The following is a 21381-nucleotide window of genomic DNA, read 5'->3' as shown; positions in this document are numbered from 1 at the left end:
TGTCAAAAGTTTTCTCTAAGTGTCCAAATAGATGAACGTAGGTTTGTCTTTCCTTAATCTATCTTCTAAGGTAAGTCGTAGTGTCAGTGTTGCCTCACATACTTCTAAACTTCTCTGGAATCCAAATTGGACTTCTCAAGGTGGGTTTCTACCAATTTATCCAATCTTCTGTAAATAATTCGTGTTAATATTCTGGAATCATGAGTTATTAAACTTATAGTTCGATGATATTCACATCTGTCAGTACCTGCTTTCTTTGGATTCGGGATTAATATACTCTTCTAGAAGTATGAGGGCATTTCGCCTGTCTCATACATCTTGCTCACCAAATGGAAGAATTTGGTCGTGGTTGGCTCTCCCACGGTTCCTATGGTATGTCGTCTACTCCCTGGACCTTGTTTCGACTTAGGTCTTTCAGTGTTTGGCGAAATTCTTCTCGCAGTATCGTATCTCCTCTCTCATGTTCATCTACGTCCTCTTCCATTTATATAACATTTATGAAGAAATGAAACTTTTTGTACTTCTACCATAGCTCGATACATACTAATGCTACAGAAATCTGCTGACAGATTACGTAGGATTGTTTCGTCATATACATAGGAAACATGTACGTTTAACAGTAAAATACAGGATTTCATCGTTCTCGAATTCGTGTGTTGTGGGCGGTTGTTGTGCGATGATGGGTTAGATCACTCTCTACCATTTCTTGCACCTTGTGGAGTTAAAGCCACGAGATGTCCAACAGAGCGAGATGAGGGTAACAGGTAGTGTAAGATGTCAGGGATGTGTATGTAATCGAATTCTTTATCAACATATATTCCACGAGAGACGTTCTTAATTGTTGATGTCCAATGAGGCAAATGAAGTATCTTAGGTGTACGAGTGATGAAAACCACGAAAGTACTCAATTTCATAAGATCATTCATGTAGTGGTCGTTACTCGGATTAGCGACATCTTGGGATATTATCATGACAATTTTCGTAGTCACTATTTTCTTCATTAACTCGTCTTTCCATAGGGGAACTAGTTTTGCATTTGTAAAGAGCTTACATAAATCAGTAATAGATTGCATTATGATCACTTTCTCCCTTAATGAAAATTTAGGCTAAGTCAACTAAGATTTTTTTTCAGTGTGCGAATTAATTGTGAACACCAAGGAAGAAAATGTTTTCCTTTGTAAGGCTATGCTGAAAACAATGAACGTAACTGAACAGTTTCTGTTTGGATGGCTGGCCTGTTAGCAACTGGATGTAATATTAGAAATAAAACACGGCTAAAAGTTTTAATATAGTAAAACTTTATTCTGTACAACTGAAGCAAGTAGCAAGAGAAAATTAAACATAGTGTTATTGAACGCAGAATCAGTGAACGAGATTCTATTCAAAACAATTTAGACAACAGTGAAACCCGTCACACTTTCGAGCCGAAAGTGATCTGTTGCCGAAATATGAGAAGTGTCAGGGTGTATAGAAGATCTCAAGCCATGTAGTAACATGACAGAACCTTCATCTTCATGACGTAACTGTTTTCAGTCCCAAAGACCACACAGACACTTCAAAATTCCCTGTTTGACTACAGTTGCCTTGCAGAGAAAGAAACCTATACGTTAGATAGGAATAACTACAAGGTGTGCCAAGCATAGTCCACTTACAAATAAATAAGTATAATAATCCCATTGTACTCTTCAGGAAACGCCACAAAATAAGTCAGCGCAGGAGACGTTTGGCTGGACAGTTCAATATCACTACGGTATACACTAAATTTTCACGATATATTGTCTCTGATCCGTTCTCAGCCACTCCGCGAAGATGTGTCCCTGCCTGCGGCAAGAGAAATGATGCGTTCAGAAGTCATAGGAGCTGGCTTCGTCTTCAGGTTTCCGAGCCTGGAACAGGAACCTGTAAATGACTCCAGCCACGATGCCTCCTCCAAGAGGTCCAGCCCAGTAAACCTGCAAAAGAAGAAGTATGTCAGTATACTATGAGGCTGGAAGAACACTAAACTACAGGTTTAAATGATCAAAACTGTTTACAAACATGAAAGATAACTTCCAATGAATATTTTTCATGCATGACACATTTGTGTAATACATCTACTGCCGAAGTATATCCTAATCAGTGAAGAAATTCTGCAGGTTATCACATACTGATTTGATGGCAAATCGTTGTGCTAAAGTTTTAGTTTTCATGCCTTTGATTTCGGTGAACATGAGGTGAGTGAGTTTTATTTATTTATTTTTAACCTGATCTGATTAGGGCTGTCAGCATAGTAAGTTTTTTACATCGTAACAAGAAATAACGTTTCATATGAGATAGAGCGTTAAAATGGTTTTAGTGTCTATTAATAAAGCTAATACAGGCATTACTACTGCTGCTGCTGCCACAAATAATGATGACCATAATAACAACAATAATGATAGTTGCAGATATAAAACGAATTTATACATGTAAAAAATAGATATTTTCTGATACAGCGATTTCCGGGGAAAAGAAATTTAAGGAGCCTGCAGAGGCAAGGAATACTGGGAAACACTAAACAGTATAAAGCGTAACAATGTGTGGTCTGACGAGGAAGCAATGGACAAATGTATAAAAACAAGTGGAATTACAAGAAAGGTATTTCAAAAGCATTGCTTACGAGCAGGATGGAGACTGCTCTGTCGAGCGAAAGAAACAGTTATTTTTCGTCCGACAAATTTTTCATAGTCGTCTAACATTTCAAATTATGAATCGGTAAGAGGTAAAGCTTTGCCTGTGGTACAGAGAAATACGTTATCTGAGGAGAATTCAGAAGAATAAATAGATTAAATAACACAATATTTCGTGGTCGGAAGTGAGATATCTGTGTAAAGGGGAAAAGAAATACGTATGGTAATGGAATGTACCTACTGTATGGCTGTTAAGGGATCTTTCGTCTTCCCAGCTACCGTCCTTACGCGCTCGTTCCATCCCATATCGCTTCAAAACCTTACGCCTAAATATTTCATCGAAGTCACCATCAAGTAGCACAACACTAAAACTGAATTCGAACGTTACAGGTTTGTTTTTCCTGTTCATCTGCATTAACTTGCATCTGATGGTATGGTAAGAATGTTTTTATGCTAGCGCGATGCGGCAGATTCATTTTTTAGTATAAAACTGTGGAGTATTATATAATGGTACAGAAATACACTTTTAGGAATTTTAATTTCAACAGCAAAAACATCTGTTTCGCTCTCCTACATGTGGACAATGTTACAAGAAACACATTACCTCAAACATATTACATTCTAGACGATTGTCCACAGTAACTTACGAAGTAGAATATGTCAGTCGTCAAAATACAGTTCATGAAAAAGGAACGTCAACTCACCTAGACACCTGGAAAGCCACGTACGTCACTGCACGTCGTTATTTCCCAACAATTTCCGATATTATTTTGACATAGTTATATAATATTGCATAGAAGGTCTTCTATGTTAGGTGAGGTAATATTGCATAGAAGGTCTTCTTTATATATGAGCCACACTTGCCTAGAGTTCTCCCAATAAACCAAAATCGATCTTTCGTCTTTCCTGCTACCGTCCTTACGTGCTCGTTCCATCCCATATCGCTTCACAACCTTACGTCTAAACATATTATCGAAGTCACCGTCAAGTAGCACACCACTGATACTGAATTCGAACGTTAAAGGTTTGTTTTTCCTGTTCATCTGCAGTAACTTGCATTTCTCTACATTTAGAGCAATTTGCCATTCATCACACCACATCCTAATGTAATAACCGTAATACCTTCGGAATGAGATACTGCCATATTCATGTCAGTAAACCCGTTTCTGAAATTTCATAACATGCTCTTTAGAGTGTTCCTGCGGGTGTCTGCCAGTGCAATGAAGCACTCAAGCGAGTCCGTCAAACCTGTAACCACTCGTACTGCCCTACTTTGTATGCGTGCATCGTAGTCCGCTACTCCAGCCTGATACGGTTCTCCACACTATGAAGTCAATTTCGCAGATTAATTTCAGTTTCATGGTAATGACAAATGAGCTGTACCATCACCAGGAGCCTAATCACTTCCCACCGTCGTGAACTTCAGCTCTGTGACATAACTGACTACCCCAGACATTAGTGATCCTCTTATCGAAAGTCATTTAGAGCTAGTTGCCAATTTTTCCACCTATTTGGTTAACACCTTTATCCAACATGGACGCCCTTCAGTACTGGAACAGCGAAAGATGTTGACCATACTACCAGCGTTATCATTCTAAGGGCATTGTACACTGAAATCTAACACCACCTGCTGCTAATGATATGGTGTACGAAGTCAAATGAGCGTAATATGAAAATGACATCCCGTTGACGGCGGAAAGAACAAAAAAGATACTGCACATCCAGCAAGGACCGGCCTTATAAGAGTGGCCACAAAATCCTTAAGAACAGGGATGTAACATAATTTGTGTTGCTTGATCATGTGATTCAGACTTATTTTCGCGTACGGGATTCGTGAATTCGACTAATGATGTGCACAAAGGCGCACTCACTCACTCTCTCTCTCTCTCTCTCTCTCACACACACACACACACACACACACACACACACAAAAAATGGTTCAAATGGCTCTGAGCACTATGGGACTTAACATCTGTGGTCATCAGTCCCCTAGAACTTAGAACTACTTAAACCTAACTAACCTAAGGACATCACAAACATCCATGCCCGAGGCAGGATTCGAACCTGCGACCGTAGCAGTCACGCGGTTCCGGACTGAGCGCCTAGAACCGCTAGACCACCGCGGCCGGCACACACACACACTGTGGCTCTACTAATGATATTCGGTGGCTTTATGGCAGCCTTCATGGTATGCGCACACGCACGCACGCACACACCCACACACACTATATATATAGTGTGTGGGTGTGTGCGTGCGTGCGTGTGCGCATACCATGAAGGCTGCCATAAAGCCACCGAATATCATCAGTAGAGCCACAGTGTGTGTGTGTGTGTGTGTGTGTGTGTGTGTGTGTGTGTGTGTGTGTGAGTGCGCCTTTGTGCACATCATTAGTCGAATTCTACGCGAAAATAAGTCTTAATCACATGATCAATCAACATAAATTATGTTATATCCATGTTTTTAAGGATTTTGTGGCCACTCTTATAACGCCGGTCCTTGCTGGATGTGCGGTATCTTTTTTGTTCTTTCTGCCGTCAGCGGGATGTCATTTTCATATTACGCTCATTAGACTTCGTACACCATATTATATACGAGGCCTGTTCAGAAAGTAAGCTCCGATTGATTGCCAAATTGAAACCACAGTGAACATCAGAAATGTTTTACTTGTAACAATTATCTACACCTTTCAGCTACTTTTCTACGTAGTCGCCGTTCTGACTTAGACTTTTGTCATAGCGTTGTACCAACTTTTCAATAGCCTCATCATAGAAGGCAGCCGCCAGTGCTTTCCGCCAATTCTCCACGCTGGCCTACACCTCGTTGTCTGTGTCAAAATGTTGTCTTCAAAGACAGCGGTTCATGTGACCAGAGATGAAACTCAGGGGGAGACAATTGCGGACTGTATTGTGGGTAATCTCACATTTCCATTTGAAAACGATGCAGGAGCATCTTCATTGCCCCTGCAGAATGCGGCTGAGAATTGTCTTGAAGAAGAAACAGCACGACAGTTATGTAATGTTAGCTGCATAGCTTCAGGCGAAATTTCTCACCAGGCCCTCGTACTTGGCGGCAGACACTATTTTCTAGACATCTTTACGCACTCACTGCGAGCTCAGAAATGAGAAGAGCGACGTGATGCTAACTGGGGTTATACTAGAGACACTACCCAACACATCTGTGCAAAGCTTTATCGGATTTTCATAGTCGTTTCCATTTCGCGACCGATCGGAGCTTACTTTCTGAACGCCCCTCGTATATATACTGCCTGACCAAAAAGTGGCCGCGCGGGGTAGCCGCCCGGTCTCGGGCGTCTTTAACGGCCCGCGCGGCTCCCCCCGTCGGAGTTTCGAGTCCTCCCTCGGGCATGTGTGTGTGTGTGTGTTGTCCAAAGCGTAAGTTAATTTAAGTTAGATTACGTATTGTGTAAGCTTAGGGACCGATGACCTAAGCAGTTTGGTGCCATAAGATCTTACCGCAAATTAAACGAAAAAGTGAAGCACCCAGAAGACATAGTCGGATGTCAGCGTAACTTCCAACGCGTACACACCATCGGTGAATATGTAAATGGTTAGAGTCACAATTCTCTGTAATAAGAAGCGCCATCAGAAGATTAAAAATGGTTCAAATGGCTCTGAGCACTATGGGACTTAACATCTGAGGTCATCAGTCCCCTAGACTTACAACTACATAAACCTAACTAACCTAAGGACATCACACACAACCATGCCCGAAGCAGGATTCGAACCTGCGACCGTAGCGGTCGCGCTGTTCCAGACTGTAGCGCCTAAAACCAGAAAAATGGTTCAAATGGCTCTGAGCACTATGGGACTTAACATCTATGGTCATCAGTCCCCTAGAACTTAGAACTACTTAAACCTAACTAACCTAAGGACATCACACAACACCCAGTCATCATGAGGCAGAGAAAATCCCTGACCCCGCCGGGAATCGAACCCGTGAACCCGGGCGCGGGAAGCGAGAACGCTACTGCACGACCACGAGCTGCGGACCTAGAACCGGAAGATTACATTAGTGTTGTTTGTGCTTAGCGTTGTTACCAGGCCAGGTAGAGTATATAAAAGGCGTGAACAGTGTCAGATTTTCAGTGATGTCTGGGAAGGACACAGGATGCCGCATACTCCTATGAGACAGCCTTATCGGTACCTGACAGAGTTTGAAAGTGGCCTCATTCTGGTTCTTCATTAGGCCGGTTGGCCGTATAATGCAGTATACAGCTTAGTGGGGCATTCGGATGTGACAGTGGCCCGATGATGGACTGCATAGGAACTGAGGCAGGCATATTCGCACCAAAGTTCCGGTCACCACGTCTGCCACCACAAGGGAGGATCGGTGTATGGTGTGCCACGCACTTTGTAACTCCTTCTCATCTGCGCCTGCTGTGTCGGAACAAGTAATGGACACACCGCAACGTTCTGTCATCCCGTATCGTAAGTTGAAGACTAGCAGTTGCCAGACTGGGAAATACCATCCCATGAGTTCGATTTTACAAAGAGTACTCTACGGCATTGGCCCCGTACCTATCTTGCATTTATCGTGAATCTCTCGCCCAGCACCAGGTCCCAAGCGACTGGAAAAAAGTGCAGGTGACTCCAGTACATAAGAAGCGTAAAAAGTAAGGACCCGCAAAATTACAGACCAAGATCCCTAACTTCTGTGTACTGCAGAATCCTTGAACATATTCTCAGTTCGAATATATTAAACTTTTTTGACACTGAGATACTTGTGTCCACGAATCAGCATGGTCTTAGAAAGCATCTCTCGCGCGATACTCAGTTTTTCCTTTTCTCACATGATATACTGCGAACTATGCATGAAGGGCAACAGACAGATTCTATATTTATAGATTTCTGAAAAGCATTTGACACGGTTCCCCATCGAAGGCTGTTAACGAAGGTACGAGCGTATGGAATAAGTTCACAGATATGTGAGTCGCTCGAAGATTCTTAAATAATTGAACCTAGTATGTTGTCTTCGACGGCGAGTGTTCATCAGCTACAAGGGTTTCGTCAGCAGTGCCCCAGGCAAGTGTGATAGGACCGCTGTTGTTATCTGCATACATAAATGATTTGGCGGACAGCATAGGCAGAAATCGACGGTTGTTTGCTGATGATGTCCCGGTATACGGTAAGGTGTCGAAGTTGAGTGACTGTAGTAAGGTACAAGAAGACTTAGACAAAATTTCCAATTGGTGCGATGAATAGCAGCTAGCACTAAATGTGGGAAAATGTAAGTTAATGCGTATGGGTAGGAAGATCAAACCCGTAACGTTTGGATGCAGTATTAGTAGTGTCCTGCTTGACATAGTCAAGTCGGGCATGACGTTGCAAAGCGATGTGAGGTGGAACGAGCACGTGAGAACTGTGGTAAGAAAGACGAATCGTTGACTTCGCTTTTATGGCAGAATTTTAGGAAAGCCTGCATATAGGACGGTGATGCTACCTATTCTTGAGTATTGCTCTAGTGTTTGGGATCCGCACCTGGTCGGGTTGAAGGAGGGCAACGAAACAATTCAGAGGCTGGCTTCTAGATTTATTACCGGTAGGTTCGAACAACACGCGAGGTGTTACGGAGATGCTTTGGGAAATAAAATGGAAATCCCTGGAGGGAAGGTGACGTTCTTTTCGAGAAACACTACTGAGAACATTTAGAGAATCGGCATTTGAAGCTGATTGCCGAATGATCCTACTACCGCCAACATACTTTGCACGTAGGGACCACGAAAATAAGATACAAGAAATTAGGGCTCATATGGAGGCATTTAGATAGTCGTTTTTACCTTGCTTTATTTGCGAGTGGAACAGGAAAGTAAATGACAAGTAGTGGTACAAGGTGCCCTCCGCCACGCACCGTACGGTGGCTTGCGGAGTATCTATGCAGATGTGGATGCGTATGCATCTGCTAGCACAACAATACAAACGTCTGCGTTTGGATTGGTGTCGTGATCGGGAAGCATGTATTATGGCGTGGACTGTGTTCAGCGACAAATCGCGATTCGGCACTACCCCTGATGACCATCATAGGCGAGTATGGCGGCGTCCTGGCGAGACGTCACATTCTTGGAATGCTTCGAAGAGGCACAGCGCTGTTGCACCTGGCTTCATGATGCAAGACGCCATCGGGTATGACTCATGCCATGGCTGGTACCGACTGAGGAAACTTTGACAACATAACGACAGGTCACGGACATCCTACGTCTTCACGTGTTACGTCTTATGCGATAGTATCGTGGTGACATTTTTCAACAATACTCGTTCACACATGGTATGTGTCTCTATGAACTGTCTGCGTTATGCTGAGGTGCTTCGTGGGCAGCAAGATCTGTCCCAAACAGAACTTTTGAGGGACCAGCTCGGAAGTCAAATCAGTCCTTGTACCAGTATCCAGGATATCGGATACTAGTTACAGGAGCTGTGGGCCAACTTTCCTGGGGAAAGGATAGAACGGCATTATGGCACCGTTCCCAGCCGAATAAGTACACTAATGGCCATTAAAATTGCTACACCACGAACATGACGTGCTACAGACGCGAAATTTAACCGACAGAAAGAAGGTGCTGTGATATGCTTTTCAGAGCATTCACACACGGTTGGAGCCGGTGACGACACCTACAACGTGCTGACATGAGGAAAATTTCCAACCGCTTTCTCATACACAAACAGCAGCTGACCGGCGTAGCCTGGTGAAACGTTGTTGTGATGCCTAGTGTATGGAGGAGAAATGCGTACCATCACGTTTCCGACTTTGATAAACGTCGGATTGTAGCCTATCGCGATTGCGGTCTATCGAATCGCGACATTGCTGCTCGCGTTGGTCGAAATCCAATTACTGTTAGCAGAATATGGAATCGGTGGGTTCAGGGGGGTAATACGGAACGCCGTGCTGAATCTCAACGGCCTCGTATCACTAGAAGTCGAGATGACAGGCACCTTATCCGCAGGGCTGTAACGGATCGTGCAGCCACGTCTCGATCCCTGAGTCAACAGATGGGGACGTTTACAAGATCACAACCATCTGCACGAACAGTTCGACGACGTTTGCAGCAGCATGGACTATCAGCTCGGAGACCATGGCTGCGGTTACCCTCGACGCTGCATCACAGATAGGAGTGCCTGCGATGGTGTACTCAACGTCATTTTTTCGGATGAATCCAGGTTCTGTGTACAGCCTCATGATGCTCGCATCCGTGTTTGGCGACATTGCGGTGAACGCACATTGAAAGTGTGTATTGGTGATCACCATACTGACGTATCACCTGGCGTGATGCTATGGGGTGCCATTGGTTACACGTCTCGGTCACCTCTTGTTCGCATTGACGGCACTTTGAACAGTAGACGTTACGTTTCACATGTGTTACGTCCCGTGGCTCTACCATTCATTCGATCCCTGCGAAACCATACATTTCAGCAGGATAATGCTGTACCGCATGTTGCAGGTCCTGTACGGGCCTTTCTGGATACAGAAAATGTTCGACTGCTGCCCTGGCCAGCACATTCTCCAGATCTCCCACCAACTGAAAACGTCTGGTTAATGGTGGCCGAGCAACTGGCTCGTCACAATATGCCAATCACTACTTTTGATGAACTGTGGTATCGTGTTGAAGCTGCATGGGCAGCTGTAGCTGTACACGCCATCCAAGCTCTGCTTGACTCAATGCCCAGTCGTATCAAGGCCGTTATTACGGCGAGAGGTGGTTGTTCTGGGTACTGATTTCTCAGGATCTATGCACCCAAACTGCATGAAAATGTAATCACATGTCAGTTCTAGTATAATATGTTTGTCCAATGAATACCCGTTTATCATCTGCATTTCTTCTTGGTGTAGCTATTTTAATGGCCAGAGCGGGTGCAGCATCATACAGGGAAATGTGCTCATATTGCCAAGAGCTTGTGTATTTGACTCGATTTTGTAATCACTGAAATCACATCATGTACCCTCTCAACACGTGAAGTTCGTTTCGTTTCGTCCTCCTCCCCTTATTGATACTTTCCCTTTTTTAGTCAGGCAGTATATATTATTAGTTTGGTAGACCGTCCAACCTGTAGTTTTACTTCCACTTTAATAAAACTGTAACATAAATTACTGCAGTATACGGTTTAGCTTGCAACACTGCTTCCAAGGAGACGCCACGACGGTGGGATCACAGATTTACTTTGGACTTTGTACACCTTTAGTAGGTCATTAGCACAACATAATGTGCAAGTGCACTACTGGCAATTCCGAGAAAATCGCAATAGAAGTTTCACGTGTCTATTATGTGGCTTATATACCTGTGAGTAGACGCCGGATGTTAGAGTTCATGGTGGTCAAGCGATTAGCGTTGGAGCTAAGACGAATGTGTACAAGGTAGTGGTTCGACTTCCGCTCGAACTTAATTACTAATCTATTTTTTCATTACTGGTCATATTATTTAATTTATATGACATTTGAGAGGTAATATAATAAAAAAACCACGTGAATTTGAATGAAGTATTTGCATCACGTTTCAATTTATGTCGTCTGTGTCTGTGTGACAAATACCATCCTGCAACGTGTGACATCGAGAGAACATCTGACGAGTGATTATACATTACTCTTGTGGTCTGGCACATTGTGACTTACTATATTACTGATTGTGAATAACGTCATTCGCATCATTATTTGTCGAGGTTTGACTTGGGCTATCCAAGCTTGTCCGTCGTCCTTGAAAATTTAACTACAAATAGGAAATACTCAAATAACGTATTAAATTCACTAAAACTTCATGAAAATGCACGTGTTTTTTTCATTATCTTACCTCTCAAATGTCATGTAATTTAATTAATGTGACCAGTGTGGAAAAAAATAACTTCAAAAAATGAAGTTCTCGCAATTCGAACCGTCGCCTCGCCCACAATGTTCTTGCTTAACGCGAACGCTAACCTCTTCACCAGAGTGACGTCTAACAGTCGACACCTTCACACGGCCACATCAGTTACATAATAGACGCATTAAACTTCTGCGATTTTCTCGGAATTTCCGGAGTAGTGCACCTTACTATGTTGTTTTAATGGCCTACTTAAGATCTACGGCGTTTGAAGTAAGTAAATCCATGATCCCAGCGTCGTGGCCTCCCCTCGTTAGTAGCTTTTGGAGCGAGGGTTGGTTCCGCGTACCAGACAGATCGCTGGTCCATTACAGCGACAAGCAGTATGGCTGTTTTCTGTCTGTTTCCCTCATGTGTCTAGGCAAATACCTTCCAGTTTCCGCGGCACAGTCTACGAAAAACACTAACAGATGAAACGCGGAATTACGCAGAACAAAAGCTACACGACTCGCTGACAAATGATATACACGAATTTGCCCTCCTGTTTTGGGGAAAATTACTATGTCGGTAATGAATAGTATCCAGCTGCAGATATAACTGCCAAATACAGGATGAGCAATCGGTCTAGAAAACTGGATTAATGCAAGGAAAAAGAGACTCCCAAGACGCAGGGAACCTGCTGTAACTTCGGGTTCTAATGTATCGAGTTCCACACACAACGCTGACAGGAAGCGGACTGTGTTGAAAATAAAGTCGGTCACGATGGCACCGTAAACTCTCAGAGGATTGTAAAAGGAAAATTGAGTAGATAAAGTAATTCAGGCTTTCACGGCAAGTATTTTTTTGCAATGGAATTGTAGGTGTCTGGATGGATAATATACGTACGATCTGAGAATGATACCCATGAAATACCATACGCATTTAAAGATTTTTACATACACTGACGGTAAAAAATCACAACTCAAAGAAAGAGTTGTGTAACGTAAAGGAAAGTTGGTAGACATGTTTCTACATCTGAAAGATGAGGTCTATTCATATTTCGCGTTAGTCGCATAAGAGTGCGGCCAGCAGTGCCACTATGAGGAAGCAAATCAGGTTAGCTTTAAATACACTCTGTAATGGTCTTGAGCGTTAGCTCTCTTTGACACTCGACGTAGGTGACCTGATGTTAGTCAAGAATTCCTTTAAGGCGACATAGACGCCATTATTAACACCTCTCTGTGTTTGAACGAAGTCTTGTAGTAGGGCTATGAGAAGCTAGATGTTCGCATTGCGATATTCCAGCAAGACTTGGCAGGAATGTAGCCACTGTACATGATTGCTGGCAGCGGTGGTCACGGGAATGTACGGTCGCAACAAGACCGGGCTCCGGATGGCCACGAAGCACTACCTAGACGGATGATCATAGTGACGGGCGTATGGCTCTGGCGCATCGTACTGCATCTGCAGCAGCAATTCGAGCAGCAGTTGGCACCACAGAGACACAACGTACTGCTGTAAATTGGTCACTTCAAAGACAGGTCCGAGGCAAACGCCCTGTAGCGCCCATTCCATTGACAGCAAACCACTGCCATTTGCTATATCAATGGTGTTAAGCGAGAGCTCACTGGAGGGCAGGATGGATGTCCGTTGTGTTTTCTGATGAAAGCTGTTTGTGCCTCGGTTCCAAAATGGTTCAAATGGCTCTAAGTACTATGGGACTTAACATCTGAGGTCATCAGTCTCCTAGAACTTAGAACTACTTAAACCTAACTAACCTAAGGACATCACACACATCCACACCCGGGGCAGGATTCGAGCCTGCGACCGCAGCTGTCGCCCGGTTCCGGACTGAAGCGCCTAGAATCGCTCGACCACATCGGCCGGCGCCTCGGTTCCAGTGCAGGCCGTGTGTTAGGAGGAGACCAGTCGAGGACCTGCAACCAACCTGTATGCGTGATAGACGCACTGGATGTACATCTGGAGTTATAGTCTGAGGTGCGATTTCGTATTACAGCAGGAGCACTCTCTTGGTTATCCCCACGAACCCTGAGTGCAAATTTGTACGTCAGTCTGGTGATTCGACTGGTTGTGCTGCCATTCATGAACAGAATTCCATGGGGTATTTTCCAGCAAGATAACGCTCGTCCACATACCGCTGTTTTAACCCAACAGGCTCTACATGATGCCTTGGCCTGCTCGATCACCACATCTGTCTCCAATAGAGCACATATGGATCATCACTGGACGGTAACTCTAGCGCCATCTACAACCAGCATTAACCGTCCCTGTATTGACCGGCCAAGTGCAACACAAACTGACAAATTGACATCCAGCAGCTGTACAACATAATGCATGCACCTTTGCATGCTTGCATTCACCATCACGGCGGTTACACCGGTTATTAACGTACCAGCAATGGCTTATCTAATGTTTACATTAACCTGTGATCTAGCAATGTTAATCACTTAAATATGTTACCTAGACAAATGAATTCCCGAGATTTCTTTACTCTATATTAATAATTTTTTGGTGTTGCAATTTTTCCGCCAGTGTAGTTGTCTGTACTCAGCAATTTCTTCCGAAAAATGCAATAATTTCGTTAGAGCACTTTATATTCTCCCCGATTCGTGGTACACAGAATACACTAAATGTCAGATGCCTCTTCGGCATAATGCGCATTATCCGCCTGCAGTTCCTATGGCATGAAATTGTGTCGTAATGTAGGTGACTAGCGGAACGAGATAAAGGGATCTCTAGCAGGAAGGGGGCTGCATAGAGACAAAGCAGCGCTGCACGTGCGTGTCGTACTTGACCCAGTAAAACATGTTTGTCGCTCCCTATTCGCTTAGCTCCATTGACATACGAGGACAAGTCAAAACGAAATGTTTTCTCGTTTAGCCGGATGTCAACACTGATGGCAACATTATTCATAACCTCCACGACTTCTTTCGCAATCAAATTCAGTTACATCACGCGGCAACCTAGGAGGACTTAGAGAAGTGACACGAAATGTCGTGACCTTTTTACGAATAGTCCAGTAAGTGTAAATGAAAGTTTTAAGTGCACTGTTCCTCTTTTACGCTGTTAAGTGTGATGGGTGTACCGTCACCTGAAAGTAATGGTACACTTCCCCCCCCCCTTCGCAACCGAGTTAACTAACGCCCGGCTGTTGAATGGTGCTGGACTCGAAGGTGAGCCGGTTCGAATCCTGATGGTGGATGAAATTTTCACTGTGGAGGAGAGGAGGTGACGGAAAGTGTCTTGTCACCACACTTTGCGCCAACATCCTGAATTAAATTCAAAACCTATCCATAGTCTCTCATGAAGAGAAGACCTGGGAGACAGTTGATGGTAATCCGTCCATCGGATGCGGACGCTAAGCTCGGCGACCCTGCTTTCTCTCTTCACCATCACCATCATCATCATCATCATCATCATCATCGACAACAACAACAGAAACGCAAACAAAACAGCACTCTATACACGCATCCATTACACTCACCTACACTCCACAAATGCACTTAAGACAAACATCTCATATATCCGCAAGGAAAGGGGCAACTGTGACTGAAGAAAAAAATTAATTTCCGACTATGCAGCTGAATCTATCCCTTGGGGTCAGCCATCGAAAAATGACATACAACTTTACGTTTAATGGTGCATTAAGACGTAGCCTGGTACAACATGGATGCTGCTGAAGCAGTTTGCAGTTGTACAAGTCCAGTCTACCGCGACAGTAGTCATTCGTAGACCATACTGATACTGATGCCAAGTGGACGGACTGGATGTGGCAGTGATCAAGTCTGTTTCCAGAAGTCGTCTCATGAAACAAGATCGTAATACAGTTGTTCCTTTCGATCGTCCCATGAACGACAAAATGAACAACGTTAAAATACGTGACTGCACAACTGAAATTCAACCAAATTCACTCATTCGAAGAAAGTCCACTGTACCCGACGGGATACCTGTTTCATTCAGTGTGGATTACGTGAAATAACGTTGTCCTTTGTAGGAACAGTTAATAATAGACGACAGGAGCAATGAGTTACTGTAAGCGATTCGATAAAGGCGCAGGTCATTTCCATTTTCAAGCGGGTTCGCCAGGGAGATGTGCATAAATACAGCCCTGTACTGCTGCCGCTAATCTTTTGTAGAATAATGGAACACGGTTTACATTCGGATTTGTAATATTTTTGAAGGTGGAACTCTTAAGGAAAATTTGACTTTGACAAAAGGAATGCTTCAGATGCTTATTAAACTCAATAAATCATTGTATTGTGAGCAGAGTGCAAGGCAGCACGTTCCAGAGGTGAACAGCAGCAACACAGAGGGAATTGTTTTAACGATGGGCTCAGCTAGAGTACTAGATAAGTGAGATCTTGTGTTGCGATTATGATGACATAATAGGTACTTCATTTCTGATATGAGGTGCATGCGCACTAAGCAGCAGGTGAAGTAGACAAACCACATGGTAGTTAGGTAACTTGTCTGAGCACCATGATGTTAACTGGGCGTGTGATGAACTGACATGGTCAAAGAGACGGATGTTGTAGGGGTGACTCACGTAAGCTCTAACCGTGTAGGGCTTTTGCTAGTCGTGCAGTATGGGACTACACCGAAATAGTGGAGGTACACAGAAATAATTCTTGCACAAGCTTACATTACAATATTCAACTTGGAAACTGTGGAATCACGGAGCGTAATAACTGTAAAGGGAGATTAATGCTTCAAAACAGTAAGCAGTTTGAAACGGATGTTGGTTGCAGCAGTTACGCACATATGAAGAAGCTTTCACAGGATAGACTAGCGTGGAGGACAGCATCAAACTAGTCTTTGTACCGAAGACCACAACAACAACAAAAAAACAATAACAACAGCAGCAACATCAACAATTTTCATAACCGAAACAGCTGGAGGACATGGAGGCAAGCGGAAATCAACCTACACGTAGCGACATTATTTTCTTTCCAGCTGAGATTCCCATCCTAAGTTACAGACAACTTTTTCATTGTTCCGTGACGTTCTCTATGCTTTAGAGAATATAATAGAACAATGTTGTTGAACTTAGGAAAATTCGGCAATTAACTCCCTGTCGTGAAAAGTAATCTTCCACCTGTCAGACTACGACCATCCTTAACCTTTACGACGCAGGCGTTAGTCCGTGAAATGAATGATTTCACATTTTCAAGTCCATATACGAATACAGCCTCATGGCACCCTATTTCTTTTGTCTTTTTGTACGTTGTCTGTCATAAAATTCATTTTCTACAATTCCTTGCAGATGAAATAGTGTTAGGTGGAAGACCTCATAGAACGATATCTACATGACCGGTTTAGAGTTGAATGAGATGACTTGACTTGATATGGTCCAGTTAGTGGTATGCTATTGCCTTTGTAAGGCATTAAATTTACCTGGCCAGTCATATGAGAACGACCCTTAAACAAATGCACACCTTTTAAAGTCTGCACTTTGTGGATCATACAAGTATTACCGGCGTATCACGAATTTACAATGAATAATATAAAACAAGCAAAACATTTTCTTCACACTTTTAGATTAAGTATTTGAAATGTGCGAGATGCCATAGTGCTTAAAGGTACTGGACTCCTTTTCAGTAGGAGAAGAGTTAAAATCATCGTCGGATAATCAGTTTGTGCTCTGGCTGTGATAATCTCATCATCGACGGCACGTCAAAAATATAGTCCTTATAGCATCCTTCACTGTGCCCATGAGATTCAGAGAAACGAAAATAGGGATTACGAGACTGGCCCATCTTTCCCTGGTTTTCGGAGGGCATTTGGTATGGTTACGAACTGTCGCCTAGCTACGTGCTTACGGAATGTTAGACCGACCACTTTACAGGTTGAGTTGAATACTTCTTAGCAAATAGCATTCAGTACGTTATACTCAATGGGGAGAAATTGTTAAATGTGGTGTCCCATGAGGGATGATCAATATTCCGGGATATGACAGCAACGATCATTCGAAGCACAAAAGTCTAGTAAACATGGGCTCCAGAATTCATACCGTAAGATCTATGAGCACGTGTTCAGTAGAAGAGATGCTCATAGGTCTTAAGGTATGCATTCCATGTTTAATGAACATTTTTTTCTTGTTTAGGTCCATACTACCACGTCTCCAATTTTGGAAAGCGAAGTGCTTGCAGTACAACAGATTTGTTTCGGAATATCGCAGATGAAGAAGCGATCCTAGCTCTTAAGGTATGCTTTTTAGAGCCCATGTCTTCTAAACTTTTTTGCTTTCAATGATCGTTCCTATCATATTCCCGAATACTGACCATTCCTATGGCTGTAGTTTTGGGTATACCAATAGCGGGTTTCGTATGTCCGAAACTGTTAGCGATGCATACGATAGAAATAATGTGATGAATAACGTTGGCAGTTGCATTCAACAGAAGAATCATAAGTAAATGTAATTCACCCACGCAGAAGGTAGCTTACGAGACTCTCGTTCGATTGAATCTTAAGTACTGAGATTTAGTCTGAGACCCTTAACTTTAATAGTAATAGAGGAGGTATAGCAGATTCAAACAAGAGCTCTTCGTTTCATTCCGGTGTTGGTTCAGACAGCGCGAGAGTGTCACAGGGATATAACTCTAGTGGAATTTATTACAAGAGAGGCATCGCACATAACGGAATGATTTAATGTTGAAAGTCTGAGGACGAACTCTACAAGAAGAGACAAGCAACACGTCACTTCCTCCTGCTTTATCGCACGAGGTGACAAAACTGTTAAGAAAAGAAATTCGAGCTTGTACGGAAACTTACCGACAGGAGGTCCTAAAGCACGACATTCACGAGTAATGTAGGTAGAGTAGGGAGATAATAGTGCCACACAACATACTCGCTAAGGTGACTTCCAGAGTATGATTGTCGATGAAGATGTGCTCGAACGTGTTCACACGTTACACTAATAGGACCATTAGTGTTATAAATAATAGAAAAAAATCTTGTTCTTAGTTGTGCACAGACTACTATGTCTACAAGTAGGCCTATACTCTGTAAATCAATAACATCCTACTAGTTTACTTTCATCTTCGCATTATGTACGGAAGCCGTGTAATATAAATTCGTCCCTGAAAATTTGTTTTAGAATTTTATCGATATAATAGGTATCTTTCTTCAAGTGAACATATAATTTTACGATGAGGGCATCTACAGTTTGGATGCATAATAGAAATATTTCAAATTTTCTAAAAAAACTGTTAAAGTTACATTATGACCGTTGCCCATAGCGAGATTGAATGCCACCTGATGGCGCTGCGAGCACGTGACGTGGTACGAAAATTATACAGGGTGCACATCAATAAAGCCGACAAACTTCAGGGACGGATTCATGACTGAAAACTGAGGAAAACAGGTCCTATGAACATGTGTCCAGAACTGGACGGTGTGCGTGCAACGACAACAAATCGCCCCGGAACACAGCACAGAGTTCATCGCAACAACGTCACAACAAATGTTCAAAGTGGCCTCCATGGGATGCAGTGCACACGTTCACGCGTCGAATCATGGACTGCTGAACTCTTTCGCACGTTCCAGCCTCTCCCCGAATAGCGTCACAGGCGTCGTGAAAACGCGGTTGAAGGAACCGGTTCAGCATACACAACGTTTCTCAGATGCCCTTAGAGATAAAAATCCAGGGGTTTTAAGTCCTGTGATGTAGCAGACCATGCTACAGGGCCTCCGCGTCCTGTCCTACGTCCGGGGGAGATGTTGGTGAGGTGTTGGCGAAACGTAAAGCGGAAGTAGGGTGGTGCTCCGCCATGCAGAAACCATATAACCTGTCGTATTGCAAAGGCTCATTCTCAAGCAGCCCATGCAGAGTATTCTGAGGAAGTCCAGGTACGTTCCTCCGTCGAGGCATTGTAAAATAATATTCGGAACAATTACTTAGTGCCCATGAATCCCTGCCCACACACTGATGCTGAACCGATGCTGATGAGACTCCTCGCCATTCGCCGAGGATTGTCTGTAATCCACAGATGACGATTATGCGGATTGATGATGGCAGTTTTGGTAAAGGTTGCTTCGTCGGTAAAGACGACTGACGACAAAGAACCAATAACTGTGATAATGCAAAAACAATAGACAAAATCTTATCTGTAGAGGGAAATCTGCTGCTGATAATCCTCGCACTCGTTGCAGGTGATAGAGATAGTAGCGGTTGTCATGCAGGATACCTATAATCGTACACCATGTTGGCGGGCCACTTTCCTGGAGCTTGTACTAGGGTTCGTCTGAATATCCTATGGAACTCGGTCGTCCAAATATGGTGTATGTACAGTCCGCACAGTCCGACATAGCCGCGCGGGATTACCCGACCGGGATTAGCCGAGCGGTCTCCGGCGCTGCAGTCTTGGACTGTACGGCTGGTCCCGGCGGAGGTTCGAGACCTCCCTCAGGCATGGGTGTGTGTGTTTGTCCTTGGGATAATTTAGGTTTAGTAGTGTGTAAGCTTAGGGACTGATGACCTTAGCAGTTAGGTCCCATAAGATTTCACACACATTTGAACATTTGAACACAGTCCGCCACCCCTCCTACGCGAACGTCTGTTTGTAAGGACACATGATCATACAAACGTCCAAAAAGGATGTGTGATGTACGAGGTGCATTCAAGTTCTAAGGCCTCCAATTTTTTTTCTCCGGACTGGAAAGAGATAGATACATGCACATTGTTTTAAAATGAGGCCGCGTTCATTGTCAATACGTCCCAGAGATGGCAGCACTGTACGGCAGATGGAATTTTACCGCCAGCGGCGAGAATGAGAACTGTTTTAAATACTTAAAATGGCGACGTTTTCCTTACCTGAACAGCGTGCAATCATTCGTTTTCTGAATTTGCGTGGTGTGAAACCAACTGAAATTCATTGACAGTTGAAGGAGACATGTGGTGATGGAGTTATGGATGTGTCGAAAGTGCGTTCGTGGGTGCGACAGTTTAATGAAGGCAGAACATCATGTGACAACAAACCGAAACAACCTCAGGCTCACACAAGCCGGTCTGACGACATGATCGAGAAAGTGGAGAGAATTGTTTTGGAGGATCGCCGAATGACTGTTGAACAGATCGCCTTCAGAGTTGGAATTTCTGTGGGTTCTGTGCACACAATCCTGCATGACGACCTGAAAATGCGAGAAGTGTCATCCAGGTGGGTGCCACGAATGCTGACGGACGACCACTTGGCTGCCCGTGTGGCATGTTGCCAAGCAATGTTGACGCGCAACGACAGCATGAATGGGACTTTCTTTTCGTCGGTTGTGACAATGGATGAGACGTGGATGCCATTTTTCAATCCAGAAACAAAGCGCCAGTCAGCTCAATGGAAGCACACAGATTCACTGCCACCAAAAATATTTCGGGTAACCGCCAGTGCTGAAAAAATGATGGTGTCCATGTTCTGGGACAGCGAGGGCGTAATCCTTACCCATTGCGTTCCAAAGGGCACTACGGTAACAGGTGCATCCTACGAAAATGTTTTGAAGAACAAATTCCTTCCTGCACTGCAACAAAAACGTTCGGGAAGGGCTGCGCGTGTGCTGTTTCACCAAGACAACGCACCCGCACATCGAGCTAACGTTACGCAACAGTTTCTTCGTGATAACAACTTTGAAGAGATTCCTCATGCTCCCTACTCACCTGACCTGGCTCCTAGTGACTTTTGGCTTTTTCCAACAATGAAAGACACTCTCCGTGGCCGCACATTCACCAGCCATGCTGCTATTGCCTCAGCGATTTTCCAGTGATCAAAACAGACTCCTAAAGAAGCCTTCGCCGCTACCATGGAATCATGGCGTCAGCGTTGAGAAAAATGTGTACGTCTGCAGGGCGATTACGTCGAGAAGTAACGCCAATTTCATCGATTTCGGGTGAGTAGTTAATTAGAAAAAAAATCGGAGGCCTTAGAACTTGAATGCACATCGTA

The 21381-nt window shown here is 43.7% G+C and overlaps 1 protein-coding gene across 1 annotated transcript in view; it reads right to left on the bottom strand.

Annotated features, from left to right (window-relative positions):
* Positions 1-1275: 1275 nt before the first annotated feature.
* LOC126248217 (aquaporin AQPAn.G) overlaps positions 1276-21381 on the bottom strand; it is a 184477-nt gene continuing 164371 nt past the window's right edge. Inside the window, exon 6 of the mRNA XM_049949040.1 lies at positions 1276-1952. Coding sequence (XP_049804997.1) covers positions 1845-1952 — 108 coding nt within the window. The 3' untranslated portion in view covers positions 1276-1844. The remainder of the gene's footprint in view (positions 1953-21381) is intronic.

The sequence above is a fragment of the Schistocerca nitens genome, chromosome 3 (assembly GCF_023898315.1).
Source record: "Schistocerca nitens isolate TAMUIC-IGC-003100 chromosome 3, iqSchNite1.1, whole genome shotgun sequence".
Classification (NCBI taxonomy): domain Eukaryota; kingdom Metazoa; phylum Arthropoda; class Insecta; order Orthoptera; family Acrididae; genus Schistocerca; species Schistocerca nitens.
The sequence above is the reverse complement of the archived record's forward strand: the minus strand, read 5'-3'. Positions and strand labels throughout refer to the sequence as shown.